General features: G+C 43.6%; 1 protein-coding gene across 7 annotated transcripts in view; it reads right to left on the bottom strand.

The window, feature by feature from the left end:
* Usp48 (ubiquitin specific peptidase 48) overlaps positions 1–18,542 on the bottom strand; it is a 77,082-nt gene that overhangs the window by 38,915 nt on the left and 19,625 nt on the right. For 4 of the 7 annotated variants that reach the window (XR_007833432.1, XR_007833433.1, XM_051171474.1 and 1 more), the window contains exons 4-14: positions 17,982–18,109; positions 16,816–16,940; positions 16,094–16,202; positions 14,111–14,244; positions 13,639–13,721; positions 11,863–12,042; positions 8,951–9,079; positions 8,279–8,428; positions 3,788–3,985; positions 2,207–2,321; positions 571–701 (exon numbers count right to left, since the gene is read on the bottom strand). Coding sequence is in view for 5 of the 7 variants with exons in the window: in XM_051171474.1 (XP_051027431.1) it covers positions 571–701; positions 2,207–2,321; positions 3,788–3,985; positions 8,279–8,428; positions 8,951–9,079; positions 11,863–12,042; positions 13,639–13,721; positions 14,111–14,244; positions 16,094–16,202; positions 16,816–16,940; positions 17,982–18,109 (1,482 nt within the window). In the remaining 2 variants the exon portion in view is untranslated. Of the gene's footprint in view, positions 1–570; positions 702–2,206; positions 2,322–3,787; positions 3,986–8,270; positions 8,429–8,950; positions 9,080–11,862; positions 12,043–13,638; positions 13,722–14,110; positions 14,245–16,093; positions 16,203–16,815; positions 16,941–17,981; positions 18,110–18,542 lie in introns of those variants that run through there. The other 3 variants (XM_051171471.1, XM_051171473.1, XM_051171475.1) reach the window with 2 other exon arrangements.

The following is an 18,542-nucleotide window of genomic DNA, read 5'->3' as shown; positions in this document are numbered from 1 at the left end:
GTGAAGCTCACCAGCCTCAGAGCCTTCTGCAGTCAGCTGCCCTCCCTTGAGGCTGGAACAGAACTGACATGAACTTTGCACGTGACTAACAAGGTAGCACTTAAGCCCAGAGCTCACTGCCACAAAGGAGCCACCCCAGGGCTCTGCTGAGTCTGAGTAGAATTTCAAAAGCTTGAACTTTTTGCCCGCAGCTGTTTCTGAGACCTTGAGACTTAATAAAAAAATTTTAAACATACATGGTATAAATTTTTATTAAGGCGATTTTACTGAAAATGAAGACCGAAGGGTGATGGTCCAGTGTTTCCCACCTAGAACACGAGCAAGCTGAGCACAACGCAGCTGCTACAGGCTTATCACTAGGTACCCCGAATTGGTAAGGGCCTAGGGTGAAGGGGATCACAGTGCAGCTTTGCCAAAGAGACCCTCTAACTCTCCAAGCAGACATGAATCCTCATGTTCCAGAAAAGACTAGGGACATAAATCTGAGGAGCAGCTAAAGTGGTGGGAGGAACCCTGTGGACAAAGACACCCCCCCGCCACACACACAGCCAAGGCTCTGGCTCTGGTCACCTTTGCTGAAAGGGCTCCCATTCATCTTCCCGTTGCTTTGCTCCGCCTCACCATCTTGCTCATCTAGTTGTTCAAGAGCCAGCTGGCGCCAGCTGCGCAAGGAAGATTTTCCCACCCAAAAGCCATCATTTCTGTGGAAAAGAAAGAATGTTAAATCCTAGCAGGTGATTGCCAGAGTTCCCTTCTTTTCTTCAGTCTCCCGAAGCCCACAACTAAAATAAATCACAAACATTCAAATCAACTACTGTGCACCCAACTGTTTTTACTCCAGTTCCTGGTGGGAGCCATTTCACACCTCGCTGCTGCACTGCAGGAGTCTATTGCTTTGTTTCCATTCTACATCTTGCCCTCTTTCTCATACATCAAATTAAAATCCAAGAAGGGTGTGGTGGCGCACGCCTTTAATCCCAGCACTCGGGAGGCAGAGGCAGGAGGATCGATGTGAGTTCAAGGCCAGCCTGGTCTACATAGTGAGTCCAGGTCAGCCAAGGCTACACAGAGAAACCCTGTCTCAAAAAACATAAATAAATAAAATCCATGCCAATCATATCCAATCTTCTTCAACTTGGATCACTCACAGCACACCCAGCTGTACCTAGGCACAAAGACGCGAGGTCACACATACATATATACTTGAGCCACACAGGAGGTCTGGCAGAATGGCCCCAAAGGAAGACCAAGCTTAGATCTGGTTGAGTGACAGGTGCTCTGCAGTGGGGTTCGACATGCCTCTAACACTCTACGTTTTTCTTAAGGACATCTCACTGAGTTCCCCTTCTCAACATCACTTCATCCTTGCTGAAGGTGACACTGCCTTTCCAGGCCTGCTAAATGCTTTCTCCACACAAGCTTTCTGTACCTCTAAGCCTAAGTGGGACTCACACAGTCAGGCCGAGACCTTTCTTCTTTCACGCTAACAAATAAGAGTGAAGGCTGTACCTGGCTTCTCTTTTGTTTTGTTTTGTGGGCAACAGGCTTGATGTGATGCACAGAATACACTTTACATACACATAACCTACGTTTTAAAATATTAAATTTAGCTTTAAAAAGGTGTGTGTGTGATGTGTATAACTAGGGGTGGGGTGGGGTACAGGGTAGATACATGTGGCCATGTGTGCTTGAAGGTACAGAGTTGAAGTCCAGGTCTTCCTCAGGAAGTGTCTCTTTAACTAGAGCTTAGCAGCTCCCGCTCCTCTCTGCCTCCTAGAATTACCATAACTCTATATGTAGTATTAAGGATCTAAACTTATCATCACGTCAGCAAGGCAAGCCCCTTATCCACAAGGCTATCTCCTCTGCCGCAGAAAACATCTTTCTTTGGTTAAAAGAGCTCTGCAGCAAAGCACTTGCTGCCAAGCATGGCAGGCAGGCACCTGCAGAGAAGCAACGTCCTCTTTCATGTCTACACATGCTGCATGACAGGTGTGTATACACCCACACACATAGACACACATAAATAAATGTTTTTAAAAAGTATAAAGGACACTCCCTCATGTAGCCCAGGCTGTCCCTGAGACCTGCTCTTTGCACCTTTCATTTCCTAACCACTGACTGTTTTCTGTGATGAGTAAGCAGCCGCCTGACTACTGCCTGGCAGCACTGTAAGCTCTCAGAAACAACGCACTGTGTAACATACCCCTTCATTGTTGCTTTCAGCAAATTGTTTACTGCTTTGTAATCTTCGTTCAATTGGCTCTTCAGACGCAATACACGACAGCGTTCTACAACACAGTCCTTACACAGGGCTTTCACTAGAGACAAGAAAGACACTGGAAATAAACATCATTTTCATACTGACTTCCTATAAGAACGTTTTCAGTACAAACTACACAAGAATTTTTAATCTAGACAGGCAGATGTCTGTGAGTTCAAGGCCAACCTGGTCTACAAAGTGAGTCCAGGACAGCCAAGGATACACAGAGAAACCCTGTCTCGAAAAACTACAGCATAAAGCACAATGAACCACAAGGCTGAGACAAAGTTAATCAAACGAGTCTGACTGCAGCAGGGAGAGTAGGCACCTCTGAGCTCTATGCATGTAATAATCTTTATGTGGACACGACACAAGAGCATAGATACTCTAGGAATCACAATGCAATTCATTTTTGTGTTTAAATTTCACTTATTATTACTGTGAGCATATAATGCATATGGGAGTGCATGTGTCACAGTGTGCATGTGCACACCTAAGGACCATATGGAGTCAGTTTTCTACCATCCTGGGGGTCCCAGGAATCGCTCAGGTCAACAGGCTTTATGGCAAGTGCTTTCACTTTCTGAGCCATCTTACTGGTCCTAAAATGTGATTCTTTGAAAGAGCTTGCAGGAGCTGAAGAGATGGCTCAGTGGTTAAGGGCATATGTTCTTGAAAAAGACCCAGGTTCAATTCCCAACACCCCCATGGTGGCTCACATCCATAAATCCAGTTCCAGAGGACCTGATGCCTTTTTCTGACCTCCTTGGCACCAGGCACACACAAGGTACACAGACATATATGCAGCCAAAACACTCATAAAACTAAGATTAAAAAAAAAAAAAAAAAGAGCCTCCCATTGCATGGTTTATTAATTCTGAATGATGAGTAATTTAGAATGCAAAATCCTGTATATACAGAAAGGCCTACAGCATATTATTAATTGCTGAGCATAACCAAAAATAACATTAACTTCAGGAAAGGGGAACTGGAGGTCATTCAATTCCCTTAGCCTCATTGGAGATCAGAAAGGAATCTGTGTTGCTAGTTACTCGTTAAAAAGAAAACTGCAGGGCATGTAGGGCACACAGCCAGGCACATTAAGCAAATAAACAAAAAACCTTAAATATAAATGAATAGAACACTTCTTGAGAAGAAAGAGGCAGAACCAAAGAGACTGGCTATCTGTGGTATATACAGCTCTGTATATTCAGGGGATAATTAATCATGTTTATAAACTAAGAAAGAATCTCCCGAACCTACAGAAACAAGACCAGCATGAACCAACCAAAGTCAAGGCTTCTCAGAGTACTGTACAAGCTGGCAAGCTACTGTAGACAACACCCTCAAAGGGAACCTATTTTGTCTGCACTCCATCAGGTAGTTGCCTAGCTTCACTTCTGCGATACTTGGCAGGTCTATTTTGCAAAGTGTATACTTTCAGTTTACTTCTAGTGATATCAAAAGATCAGAATGAAACTCCAGGCATTACTCTTGAGCAAGCAGAGACGACACCAGACTCACCAGTCAATCTTGGACCACCTCCATATCGACTGTAGAAAATGTCAGCTGCATATTCAGATATTCTCTTCATTATGGATATTTTATCTGGATGAAGCTTGTCATGGGAACACAGGCAAGCATGATTATCAATAGGTTTGGTGGGTGTTGATTCATCCAACCACTTTTGCAGCCATTCAAGAGAGACAAATTCATAGGGCTCTGAGAAAGAAAAAAATGGGGGGGAAAATTATGTATTTTTACAGTTTTTGGACTAAGTGATACAAGTCACATTCCTCAAAAGACAGTGCAAACTTTGTCCAAAGTCAGCAGGATCAGAAGAATGGCTGGGAAGTGTCTGATGTGTGACTATAAATTTCAGTTAGCTAGCACTCCTGTGAGCTCGATTTGTGCATGGAAACACATGTGCATAGAGCCCTTTGGGAACGGCGGGTATTATTAGCCACATTCTACAAGAGGCACCCACAGAGATGTGCCTTGCTTGAGAGCAGAACAGAGCTTCCATGAGGACATCTGCGTGCTGGATGGAAAATCACCATCTCATTCTTTATTTTTCACAAGTATGTGATAGACATCTGAAAATTAAAATGAATAGCTAGGATCGAGCTCTGAGTTACAAATTAACCTTGTCAGCTACAACCACACTTCACAAGCTTGTTTCAACACTCAACTTTCCTGCATCCAAGATGAGAATGGTGTTGATTAAGAAAAAGTATTTATGATTGCCCCAAAATCTTTATGATCTATTCATCTCATTGTTATCTATTTTAAGAAAATAACATATTTGAGCTAAGTTCTAGGATGCAGTACTCTAGAACAGAATTATTAATTTTGAAGTTCAAAAATCAAAAATACTAGGCATTTCAAAATGAATTTTAATTTGGGGAAAGGGAGTCCCAAAGTTCCCCAAAAGGCAAAATTAAAAGAAAAGGGACAGCTTTGATTACTTACAAAGGTTTCCAGTGAGTCCCAGCATAAAACATAGGAGAAAACATACACAGGTTGAATTCATGTATTTGTACCGTGTGCTACTTCTGGCGAGATCTGAGGGGCAGACACTTAATGCAAAGTTTGCTTTGACCAGTTTCACACTCCCCAGAGTCACACATCCAGAAATCTAACGCCCACTCAATTTTAGTGTAAAACATTTCAATGTTTTGACAAAAACAAAATTTGGAAGTGTCAGGTCCGTTTTTGTGCTGAAATTGGGCAGCAAAGGGCCTCCTCTGATCAGCAGAGGTGGCAACTGCCAGTTGAAACCAAAGTCTAATCCATGTCCTGCCTCAAGAAACTCAGCGTGAGCGAGTCACTCAAACTCTCTAGGCTTCAGATCTTTAATTTGCAAAATGAAGGTAATAATACCTGCCTTCTACCTACCTCACAGAGGTGTTGCTGAGTGTAAAAGATAAGATATATGAAGCATTTTGAGCTTTTTGGAAGAAAAGAGATATAGAAAAGTTAATTATACATCCAAACAATATATATATATATAAGAGGAGACCTTAAGACACAGAATGGTAAAATGGTCATGGCATCCTACAAGGTATCAGCAAAGCAAGGACTAGGGGTGTAGTTGAATGGTAGACTACTTGCCAAACACTGGTGAAGCCTGGGCCAAACCCCCAGCACAACCAGTAAATAAATGAAAAAGCAAAATTTTCACACATGTGCCTTTCGTGAGGCACACAGCTCAGAGGTAGAGTGACTGCTTTGAATGTGTGCTGTCCTTGTTCAGTCCCCAGTCCTAGTCTCACCATGTACCCCACATTAAAATGCTTCCTTTATTTTGTGCTGTTTATCAGGTTTAGGATGGTATCAAAAGACTGGGGTGCAGGGGTGACCCATATCTGAGAGAAATAAGCCTCCAAGGAGCTTTCCCATACAAAGTCTGAGAGTGAAAGTTTTGAGTAATTTAAGTTTTTCAAGGTGGTGGTGGTAGTAGGGGTCGAGACAGGGACCCACTAAAGGACTAATTCTCCAGGTGTTGTGTTTTACGAGCCCTCAGGAGGAGTTGAACAGAGAGGACAACATCGTATTAAGATGCTGGGAGTGTGGCTCTCATCTGTAATCCTGGTACTCAGGGGACTGAGGCTGGAAAAGCACCAGACCAGCTTGAGCTAGGATGAGACCTTATCCCAAAAGACAAAAAGAACCTAACCACTCTGAGGAGGGGTCCTAGGAGGACTAAACTACACAACGGGCACATGCTGGAACTGAAAGGTAGGTGGGTCAGTCAAACTGGCTAACCCTCTACTAGAAAACTCCCAAATGAAATTTGCTCTTTTACACCTTTGAAATGATTATAAATTAATCTAAGATCCAAAGATGGGGTGGGTGGGGAGGGGACCACTTCTGACTTTACAGTTAAGAACAGCAAGAAAAAGCAGAAGGTGTGCCCACAATTTTGATCTAACATACTACTTATCATTACACCAACAAGTTTCCAGCATTTGCTTTAGTGTGTCAGGGTCCTGAAAGAGGAGGCATTAGCTATGGTAATAGGTCTTTCAGTGTCTAGGACTAGGAAAGAACTGTGTGACCTAGTCACAGTGGGAATGCTCCTATCCCAGCACAAAGGTGGTGAGGCAGGAGCATTGCCATGAATTTGAGGCCAACCTGAGCTACAGAGGAAGACCATTTTGAAAAAAAGCCAATTACCATGAGTGAGTTTAAAGTGACGTTCCAAAAAAAAAAAAAAAAAAAAAAAACAACAAAAAACCAAACAAACAAAACCAGCAGTAGATTTTGAACACAACAAAGAGTGCTGAATAATAACAGCATGAACAATATAACCGTTTATCTAGAATTCAAGCACCTTTGACTGTAAATAACAGCAGCCAAGGCTTGGAGTTTCTGGTGAGACTTAAGATTTTTGGGGCAAGCAGCTTTTCAAAATACTGTTCATGGGGCTGGAAAGATGGCTCAGTGGTTAAGAGCATTGCCTGTTCTTCCAAAGGACCCGGGTTCAATTCCCAGCACCCACATGGCAGCTCGCAACTGTCTGTAACTCTAAGATCTGGCACCGCTACACCAATGCACATAAATTAAAATTAAATAAAATATATATATAAAAAAAAATACTGTTCACAGGCTGAGAGTTGCAAACTGAAGCAATATAAAATAATGGTCACTTTACAGCAAAGAGTTTCCACTACGTAGGGCTCCTGGTAGGTCAAAGTCTAGAAGACATCAGGGCACCACTTGTTTTGAGAAGTGGTTTATAACTCAGTGTCTCTCCAGATCCAAGCACAGGCTCCTCCCCCGAGAGATTCATCCCTCACTGCCTCATGCCATTCTGCTTAGGGCAGAAGTCTTTTTTTGGAGAACAGGTTTCTAGGCCCATGAAAACAGTGATGTGACTCTTGAGTTTCCTATTAAGTAAAAGTCAGTGGCTCCTCTGGCCTTAACCACAGTTGTGTGAGCAGAAGCTGTTCCTGAGCTCTCCTACAGTCACCAGAGAACATCCAGAGGCTTTTCATACAGACAGACTTTGTGGCTTAAGTTATCTTTGATTTAAAACTACACCAGTAATGGGAAATACATACAGAAAGGCAAAACCAGCAGTACAATTATACTTGGACACTTTTTTTTTAAAGTTCAGACACAATGTTCTCTCTCATATGCAGAAATGAGGCTGGGGGATTTGTATTTGTGATGTGACAATTCACAGCCACAGAAGGCACAAGGTAAATTTGGATAAACAAGGACACATAAAAAGATGAGCAGGTTGTGTGGATAATTCTAAGCCAGCATGAGCTAGAAAGATTTCCAACTTCTGGCTTAACATTTCATATTAAAAACTGTACACTTGTGTGTCAGCTGATACTCTTAGGGAGCAAGTGTTTTTAAAAAACAGAAGGTTATAGCAAGCCAATCAGATCTGGCTTTAGAAGACAGAGGGGGGGAAAATTGTGAACAAGGTTCCACTACATAGCCTTGGCTAGCCTGGAAATTTGCTATCTAAGCCAGGCTGGCCTGTATCTCCCAGAATCCTCCAGCCTCTGCCACCGAGTGCTGAGATTAAAAGGATGCACCACTACACCTGACAATAAAAATATCCTTTAAATTCTTTTGATTAATTATGTGTGTGCATGGCAGGGGTGGGAGGGAAGCACACAAGCAAAGGTCAGAAACCAGTCTGCAGGAGGTCCTTCTCTCCTACCATCTGTGTGCTGGGAATCAAACTCAAGGTGGTTAGACTTGGCAGCAAGCACACGAGCTGCCGCACCAGCCCACAGAAAGTCATGAGTGTAGAGTGCTGACCTAGGATTTCATCAACAGTCTCCCACTTTGGAAAGGATGTGACATAAGAAAAAACAAAAATGCTCATCTCTAGTGACTGCTAGTTAGCATAATGATTTTAGAATCTATAAGTGGGCCTCAAGGAGAAAAACTAGTTTTTCATATACATTTTTGCAACATTTAAAGACAAAAACACAAAACAAAGCCCCAGGCATTCAACGCAATACTGTTGTCCTGGAATATCTCACAGACCAGCTCCAGCAGGCAACCTTTGGTACAGCTCCTTCACCTCCTCGTGCTTCGCTTTGCCTTTGTCCACACTCTGCCTGCGCATCTCCGCCATTTCAACACACCACTCCTCAAACTTGGAATTATCCCGATCTACCAGCTCTTGAAGAAAGGCTATCCAAGAGAAACAGAGACCAACCTTAGCCTCTTTCCAAAGACAAAGACTACACTGCTGTGTACGTTATCATCCCAAGGTAGGTGAATACAGTAATGGAAACCTACTGGAGCTCACCTTTCGCTAGACTTCCAGACTAAAGCCAGGTGGTCCCCACCCAGACTATACATAAGCTTCAAATGGTTCTACACTACAGTGTGTAGGACCTACCAAGGGCACCAGTTTCTTTTTCTCTACAAGTTAAACAAAATGAAACCAAACATCAATCTGGGTTACCCTTTAACATTACCAAAAATTGCTTCTGCCTTTCTTTGGAGTCGGGGTAATAGAATAGTCCCATGGCTCAGGCATTCTGAAAGCTCAGTAACTGCTACGTTTGTGAGCAGCACTTACTCTCATTAACATTTACCACAATGAACAGACCTGTCACAGTGAGTGATATATATAGTGGTGGTCATTAATTAACCCGGGAGTGCAGAATTCTAAGGCATTCCCAGAAGCAATCCAGGACAAGTGATTACCTGGGACTTGAATCATTGTGTGGTTCTTTTCCTGGGTTTGCAGTCTATAAACCAACATGTATGCATTTCGAGAGCAGTGAGTTCCTTTGCCACACTTGGGTTTACGGGTCTGAGATTTAGAAGGTTCTGCTGGGAAAAAGAAATAAAAGACAACTTAACTAGAAGGTCTATACTTCAGGGTTTAGTGGGCTAGGGGAAAACATAAAAAATGACTTATATGACTCGGTTAATAAAGAGCTCACTGCACAAACAAGACCCGATTCTATCCCCAGAATCCACATTTTAAAAGCTGGGCATGTCCGGACATGGTGGTACATGATTTTAATGCCCAGCATTTGGGCATTAGGCAGGAGGATCTCTGTGAGTTTGAGGCTAGCCTGGTCTACAAAAAAGAGTTCCAGGACAACCAGAACTGTTACACAAAGAAACTCCATCTCAAAAAACCAAAAAGCCGGCCCTGGTGGCACATACTTGCTGTCTCCATGGTCAGGCAGTGGAGATGGGCAGATCCCTGGAGAGATCTGGGCCTGAACAACAAGCTCCACGCTATTTACAGACCCTGTCTCAGAAAAGCAAAGCGGTTCGTGCCCAGGGGACCCAAGATTGACCTCTAACTTCTGCACACGGCCCAGAGCTGCAGAACTGGCTCAGCAGTTAAGAGCACTGGCTGCTCTTGCAAAGGACCAGAATTTTTAGTTCCCAGAACTTAAATGGCTGCTCACAACTACATGTAACTATGCTCTCGTTCTGACAGGCTTCTGGCCTCTACAGGCACTGGGAGCATATGATGCACTAATAGGCAAAACATTCACACACACTAAGGGGGAAAAAAAATCTTCTAAAGGTGTCTAAAGCTACACAGAAATTCTGTCTGAAAAAACAAAAGAGGTCTAAAATATCCCAAGACCTAAAACATTAAAAGTGATACAAATGTAGTAGGTCCTTAGATAATTTCTTTCTTTTTTATTTTTTTGTTTGTTTTTCGAGACAGGATTTCTCTGTATAGACTGGGCTGTCCTGGAGCTCGCTCTGTGGACCATGCCGGTCTTGAATTCACAGCGATTCACCTACCTCTGCCTCCTAAATGCTGGGATTAAAGGCGTGTGCCACCATTGCCCAGCCATTAGGTAATTTCTCATACTGGTTTATTCTGTGCATCTGTGCATGCATGAGCACTGGCAGAAGTCAGGACAACTTCTAGGAGCTGCTACCATGTGTTCCAGAGACAGAACTCAGACAATGAGGCGTGGCAGCAGGCACTTTTACCTACAGAGGCATCTCACTGGCCCAGATTTGAAGACAGGTTCCCGTTCTTGTTTGTCACACTGCACTTATGTTTTGAGACAGTCTCACACTATTAGCCAAGGTGGGTCTCAGAACTTGTGGCCCTTCTGCCTCAGGCCTCTAGAAAGCTGGAATTATAGGTGTGTGTCACTATGTCCAGCTTTAACACTCCATGTTCAAAATAACACACACACATACACACACACACACACACACACACACACACACACACACACCTAGAAAAAAGCAAAGTCCTACTGGCTGAGTGTAGTTTGAGGGGCCAGCCTGGTCTACAAAGCAAGTCCAGATAAGTTCCAGTTCAGCCAGGGTAAAACCAAACAGCACCCCTGCTCATGTGATTTGAGTGCCCTGTTATGTCATCACCCCACCCCTGGTTTTTTTCTTGAGACAATGTCTCACTACATAGTCATTGGTAGGCCTAGGACTTGCTAAGTAAGCCAGCCTGGCCTCAATCTCACAGAGTACTACGAGCAAAAGTGTGTACAGCCTTGCCTGACCTTAAACATTAGCCTTAAATTAGAAAACTTAATCCAAAACTGGGTGACTCATGTACTCAGGAAGTCTGAGGCACAGAGATTTTACAGAAGGGCTCTGTTTTTACAGTGAGTCTCAAGCCAATCTAAACCACAAGAAGCCCTATCTTGATGCACCACCCCAGCCACACGGTAAAAGCAGACAAAGAAATATATACATAGTTATAATATCAAAACTTGGAAGGCTGAGGTAAGGATTGTCACAAGTTTGAGGCCAGCCTGGGTCAGATAATAAAACTATCTCAAAAATCGAAATGAAAAAGTTATTAAAATATCAAAATAGGAAACTGCTAAGCACACAGATTCTCTAAGTTCTTTTAAAGTTGAGGACTACTCACATGTATAAAATGGACAGCAGACCCTAAAATTCTTTCTTTTTAAAGATTATTTTTCAATTATGTGTATGTGTATGTAGATATGTAAACGTAAGTATAGGTGCCTGCACAGGCCCTAAGAGAGCATCTAGTTACCTACAGCTGGGTTACAGGTGTCAGTGAGCCCCTAGATGTGGGTGCTGAGAACCAAACTCTTACCCTCTTGGAGAGTAACAAACACTCTTAACAGCTAAGCAGTTTCTCTGCTACAGCTATTAACTCCTCACTTCGGGAAGAGGACCCTCCTCTAGGAAACAATATCCATCCTTGTCAGACAACTCTCCTTCTCCGCCAGGGAAAAACGTCTGTAACTAAAACTAACCCCTTTGCCATCGTGCTTTCCTGGCACAGCCATCGCTGTGGCAAAATGTTTGGTTATCCTTGAACCAGGAACTGTCAGCAAGATGCCTAGTTGTGTGTGTTAAATTTCCTCAATAACCCTAATAATCTGGGCCGTGACAGCATCAAACATTGCCAGTAAATAAATTTATATTTTAAGCCAGGCGTGCTGGTGCGTGCTTTTAATCCATCACTCAGGAGGCAGAGGCAGGCAGATCTCTGAGTTCAAGGCCACCCTGGTCTCTACATAGTGAGTCCAGGATAGGCAGGGCTACATAGTGAGACCGTGTCTCAGAAACAACAACAACAACAACAACAAAATTTATATTTTAAAAGGGCACTCACAACTTAAAGGTTTTACCTAGATCTTCCTCAATCCCTAGTTGTAATTTCTTCCCTTCCATCTTCTCTATGTCCTCATCATTGAACTTATACCATTCTCCGGACTGAGGGTCTTTCACATGGGCAATGTAGTGGCCAGAATAAGCACTCACTCCTCTGTGGATGAGGACTGCACTGAGCTCATACACGAAGGACCCACCTGCAAAGAGAAAAGGCCGTAAGAATGACTTCCCACCATAGTATGCCTTATAGCTTGAGCATAAACTGGTATCACTACAGTTCTTTCTTTTTTAAGATTTATTTAGTTATAATTTATTTATAATGTATATTTATATTTGTATTCTGCCTGCATGTGTGCCTACAGGCCAGGAGGGCACCAGATCTCATCATAGATGGTTGTGAGCCACCATGTGGTTGCTGGGAATTGAACTCAGGACTGTTGGAAGAACAGACAGCGTTCTTGGCCTCTGAGCCATCTCTCCAGCCCTCACTACAGTTTTTTATGTATCTCACAGAATACAAAACATGACGCCTGAGAGCTGAGCACAGCGACTGCATCTTCAACTTAGCATCTCAGAGGCTGAGCTAAGACAACAAATTGAGCTAAACTACTCAAATGGGCAAAGAGCAACCTAAGATAAAACAGTGTTTACATAGAGAGGCAAGTGGATCACTGTGAGTTCAAGGCCAGCCTGGTCTACAAAGCGAGTCCAGGATCAACCAAGGCTACAGAGAGAAATCCTGTCTCAGAAAAAAAAAAAAGAAAGAAAGAAAGAAAGAAAGAAAGAAAACCCTCAAAAAATTAAGATGTTTACAAAAATAGGTGTCTTTTTTCCTTTTTAAACAGTGCTGGCAGCTGAAACAGGAGGATTACCACAAGTTGAAGCATAGTGTGGGCTGTTTAGTAGATTCTCGGCACAGCTAGATATGACATGTCTCAAAACAACCAAAAATACAAAATAGAACAAAAAAAGTAAAATCTTTAAATTTTTGTGTTTGTGTTTTGAGACACGGTCTCCGCATGTAGTCTTTTCTGACCTGGAAATCAGCTGTGTAGAACAACAGGCAGGTCTCAAACTCCTGAGATCCACCTGCCTCTACTTCTTCTCTTTTTAAAGGATTCATATATTTAAGTATACAGAAGGCCAGGGGTGATGGCCCACGCCTTTAATCCCAGCACTCAGGAGGCAGAAGCAGATGGATCGCTGTGAGTCCAAGGCCAGCCTGGTCTAGAAAGTGAGTCCAGGACAGCCAAGGTTACACAGAGAAACCCTGTCTTGAAACACCCCCCCACAAAAAAACAACCCCCCCCCGAAAAAGTATTTAGTGTTTCACTTTCATGTACACCTGCAGACCAGAAAAAGGCACCAGATCTCACTATAGATGGTTTTGAGCCACCATGTGGTTGCTGGGAATTGAACTCAGGATCTTTGGAAGAGCAGGCAGTGCTCTTAACCTCTGAGTCATTTCTCCAGCCCCCAGCCTCTGCTTCTTGAACACTGGGGTAATAGGTGTGTACCACCATGCACTGCTCAATAAAACCTTCTAAGCCGGGCATGGTGGTGCACACCTTTAATCCCAACACTCAAGAAGGCAGAGGCGGGTGGATTATAAATGTGTACAGCAACACCCAACTAAGTGTGTTTACTCTTACAAACAAAAGTAGTATCTTGTCAAAACGCAGCTATTCAGAGACTGCCACAGGGATCTGAGAAACACTGCAGCTGTGCACGTGGAGATCAGGCCACGGGTTAGTCTCAAGCTAACAACAGTCACAGCTTGGGAAAAGCAGTACCTTTGTGCTCCACGTAAGGCTCCATATCCAGGCTCTCTGAGAAGCCGATATAGGCATTGAGCTTCTTCTTGTGTCCGGTTTGCCTGCCATGAAGAGGACAGTCAGTCAAACCTTCAGGAATATGTACACCTAGTAGGCTAGCGCATGTGGGCAAAGGCTGAGCCCCTCAGCAAAGTTCTGCGGCCTAGCAGAACTCATTCCAGAAGCAGCGACAGCACGCCTGTGTGCAGAGCCACCTTATTTGAATTGTAAGATGAAGAATGCATTCCCACAGAGAGGAAAATTTTTTTGAAATGTACAATCATACAGGTAACTAAGGTAACAAATGGACTCTCTTTATAGCTCCAGCTCCTATCCATGTAGAACTGGCCTCTTGTCGATTTTGATGCACCATCATGAAATATATTTGGAAGGACAAAAGGCTCCAGGTGAGCACCTTTGTCTTCTCTGCCAGGTCCTCTCACAGACTCACCTGTCAAACACAAAACGCATCAACTGCAAGTTCAGAGTACAAGGGAGGCTTAGAAGTCGAATTTTCCTTGTAGCATTCTGTTTGCTTTGACAGTTTTCACAGAAGTATCTATTGTCGCCTTCTAATTTTTCTTCCTGATTAGGAATAAAAGATACAAGGAAGGAAGGACGTGAAGGATGTAGAAGGCAATTTGTTAGTGAGCAGCTTCCACCCCCTGAGGGTGCCACACTCCTCCCCCTCCCTCATGGGCCCTCGGCAGCTTCCTTGCCAGCTGCTCCCTCTCCCTAATCACCTCTTAGGTCAGGGCTAGGGAAAAAGCCCCTGTCCTTTCCCCTCCTTGCATACTTTACAAAATCCTCATTTCTCCCCTTCAAGTGACACATACACACCTTTGTGCATGTGTGTCCTACGCGGTGCTGGCATTCCACATGCTGAACTAGCTCTCAGCTAGAGCTATGCATCGGGCCAAGCTCATTTTGCAGGGTCACATGCAACACAAAATAGTTTCTACCAAAAGTAGCTGAAGCTGGCTTTGAATTCCTGACTCTCCTTTCTTTTTTTTTAAAGATTTATTTATTATGTATACAGTGTTCTGCCTGCAAGTACATCTGCACTCCAGAAGAGGGCACCAGATCTCATTATAGATGGTTGTGAGCCACCATGTGGTTACTGGGAATTGAACTCAGGACCTCCAGAAGAACAGTCAGTGTGCTTAACTTCTGAGCCATCTCTCTCCAGGCCCCTGACTCTCCTTTCTACCTCTTATACTCAGCTCTATCCTCTCCTCACAAAAGATTCTTCTCCCAATCCTGCCTGCCCTTCTCAGTTTTCTTTCATCTTAGCAAATGACAATATTCTACCAACTGATCAGGCCACAAACCTTAAAATCCCTTGACTTTCCCCTTCATACTCAGTGCATAAGTCTGATGGACTCTACTCTCCAAGTACAAAAGCCAACTGACTGGTACTAGCGATCACTTCAGCCGACCATGATCCTGCATGTTGCTCTGTACAAGCCCCACCCTTCCGCCTTATTCTTCTAACTCCGAGTGGTCCATGATCACAACCAGGCCATGGCCATCTCTATACAGCTAATCGTTTTCTGACACTCTCCTTTTGCTCCAGCACCATGCCACACACACCTTGCTGTTCTCCAAGCACAGGCCCAGTCCTACCTCAGCTCTGCCCTCGGGGCTTGTACAGCTCACAGCCCCACCCTGCACCATTCCTCTCCTCAGCATAGTGATGACCACTATAAATTCAACTCTCATTTAGCTACTGAGCCTCTCTCTGGTAGCTATGCTCCTGCACGATGACCCCCAGTGAAGCTGACTCTGCCGGAACTGTCAGCCCAACATTGCCACTGTGTTTAATACAACAAAGTAAACACTCAGTAAGTCTTCAGCTGGATAAATTTAATGTGACTAATGGCTTTGGGCTCCTGTACAGGAGAGAATGCTCACAGGACTGTTTCAAAGGCAGGAAGTTGATACTCCAAGGGCACCTATCACACTGTCTGCCCGGTCAAGCTTGATAAGCAAAGGCTTCCTCACAGCAGTTTCCACGCAGAAGGAAAAGGAGCCACCTCCACCTCTACAGAATCAGGACACAGAGGGAGGGGCTATATTTCCACTTAATGCATTCTGTTTACTGCATGAGAAAATAAATTAGCTTTGTGGTAACAAAAATCATGTGCTACCTCTACCTACCTACCTCTACACACACACACACACACACACACACACACACACACACACACACACACACGAACCTTTACTCACTAATTAGCATGTAATGCCCTGAAATTAGGTTAAGATGCAGACTACTCTGGCACTTTATAGTTCTTTTTGGACCTTTACAAAAACTAGGTTATTTCTAATTTGAAAAGTCTCCGATAATGTATGTACCTATAAATCAAAATGCCACCCAAAATAGCATAGAGCCACCAGTAAGCAGCAGCTGTGTATGTTGATATGCAAGTACCTTCAGGAATTCGGAGATGCAGTCTGTTAACTGCTTGTGGCCTTGGATGTTCAACTCTAGTTCATAGAACTTTGATACAAGCTTAGACTCTCTGCCACACTGATTACAACTGCAATAGAAAAACAAAACCGAACAGTAAAATTAAGATTAGAATGAAAAAAGCAACCCAGTGCCACTGTAGCACACCCTAGACCAGCAGTTCTTAACCTATATGAGTCATATATCTGATACCCTGCAGATCAGATATTCACATCACAACTCATAAAAGTAGCAACAAAACAATTAAGGTTAGGCAGGGGCCACCACAACATGAGGAACTGCATTAAAGGGTTGCAACATTAGGAAAGTTGAGAACCACTGCTCTAGATAGAGGGGAGAGTGTTTATAACCTTATTTTGTTACAGAAATTGTACGTATAAATTACAGGTAAAATAAACCTTGACAAGGAGGACTAGAACATACCTAAGAAGTGTTGGACATGATTTAGTTTGCCAGCCAGTTCTAACCTTATATTTCAACCATATTATTACGCAGCCATCAAAGACTTCAGCTAGGCAGTTCCCAGGACCTGGAGGCACTCAACTGCAAGTGGCAAGGTAGCTGCTTTCACGTTCCCATGGAAATGCACAGCTATAAATACTTCAGGTCCCATGATAAGCCAGCATAGCAATAACCTGGGACTGAACTGAAAGGTAGGGCCAAGAGTGCTGCAATAGACTCACACAGTCACATAGGCATACTCCCCACAGAACTGCTGCTGCACAATGTTCCGAACATCTGGGTTCTTCTGTTTAGACAAAGTGTCTTCCAACAGCGACATAAAAAGCTTGGAAAACTCTTGTGCATCCTACAGTTTAAATTAAAAAGAAAAGTTTTAACTTGCTTCCTGACTTCTAATACAAATGCTACTCAAACTATCTGTGTTTTCAACTTAGCGTTTTACAACAAAGACTACAGCTATACTTTATCAGTCTCCCAAATCAGTTTTAAAAATGTTGACAAGGCAGACACAGTGGCGCACGCCTGTAATTCCAGCACTTGGAGAGGCAGAAGCAGGTGGATCTCTGAGTTCAAGGCCAGCCTGATCTACAAAGTCTAGGATAGCCAGCACTAAACAAAGAAACCCTGCCTCGAAAGACCGAAAGTTGACAGGTTGGAGAAATGGCATAGCAGTTAAAAGCACTGGCAGAAGACCCAGGTTCCGTTCCCAACACCTACAAGGTGACTCACAACTATCTCCAACTCTAGTTCCAAAAGATCTGAGACCTTTTAGCCTCTTCAGGCCTGAGGCACAGGTAGTGCACAGATAAACATATAGGAAAAATACCCAGACATTTAAAATAAGTGAAAATACACAACTCATTTTTTAAAAAGGGAAAAAGTAAAGAACACAGGCTAGAGAGACGGCTCGGCAATTCAGCTCTTCCTGCTCTTCTAGATGGCCTCCCCGTGCCCAGCACCCACGTCAGGAGCTCACAACTACCTGACTCCAGTTCCACAGAATGCAACACCCTCTTCTGGCCTCCATGAGCACCAACGCACACATGGTATGTACACATACGCACATAAATAAAAGGACCAAGCACAATAAGGAATATGCTGGTCAGTAAGTGAAGGCACTAAAATCCAAAGTAGACTTTCTCTTAGATCAATTATCAATGCATAGCCCTGGCTGTCCTGGAACGCCCTATGTAGACCAGGCTGACCTCAAACTCAGTGATCTGCCTGCCATTGCCTTCCACATGCTGGGATCAAAGGTGATTACTGCCACATCCAGTCAAAATTTACATTTTAACAAGCACCCTATTTCATCTTCCGTAGACACACTCTAAGGAGTACATGAGTACCTCTGAAGACAAGGGGAAAAGAGCACTGAAATTCTGCTTACCTGCTGCTGTCCAGTATCCAAGCCCAAGGCTTTAACAAATCCTGAAGGATCAATGTATCGTCTGTTACTGTTTTGCAACAAAGCAAACAAGTATTGGAGATGCTCACAAATTGTCTGAGGCTCATAATCTATTGAAAGAAAAAAATGCAAGTTTCACTTAAAAACAAACAAGCTATCTAGTTCTGCCAAGCATGGTGGAGGCATGCCCACAATCTCTGCACTTTGGGACAGAACCTCATCAGAAGTTCAGGGGCATATTTGAACGCAAGTGTTGACTTTTTAAATTAAAAAAACAAAAAACAAAGGTGCCACTCACCTTTAATCCCAGCACTCGAGGCACATGGACCTCTTTAGGTCTGAGGCCAGCCTGTTCTACATACTGAGATCCACAACAGCCAGGGCTATGCAGAGACCCTGTCTCAACTCCCACCCCACCCCACCTCACCTTACCCCACAAAAAGTAGGGGCAGGTTGAGATGGGGCTAGAGAGATGGGTCAGAAGTTAAGAGCACTGGCACACACACCTGTAATCGCAGCACTCAGGAGGCAGAAGCAGGTGGA

The sequence above is a fragment of the Acomys russatus genome, chromosome 29 (assembly GCF_903995435.1).
Source record: "Acomys russatus chromosome 29, mAcoRus1.1, whole genome shotgun sequence".
Taxonomy (NCBI): Eukaryota; Metazoa; Chordata; class Mammalia; order Rodentia; family Muridae; genus Acomys; species Acomys russatus.
This window is presented reverse-complemented; position numbering and strand designations above follow the sequence as displayed.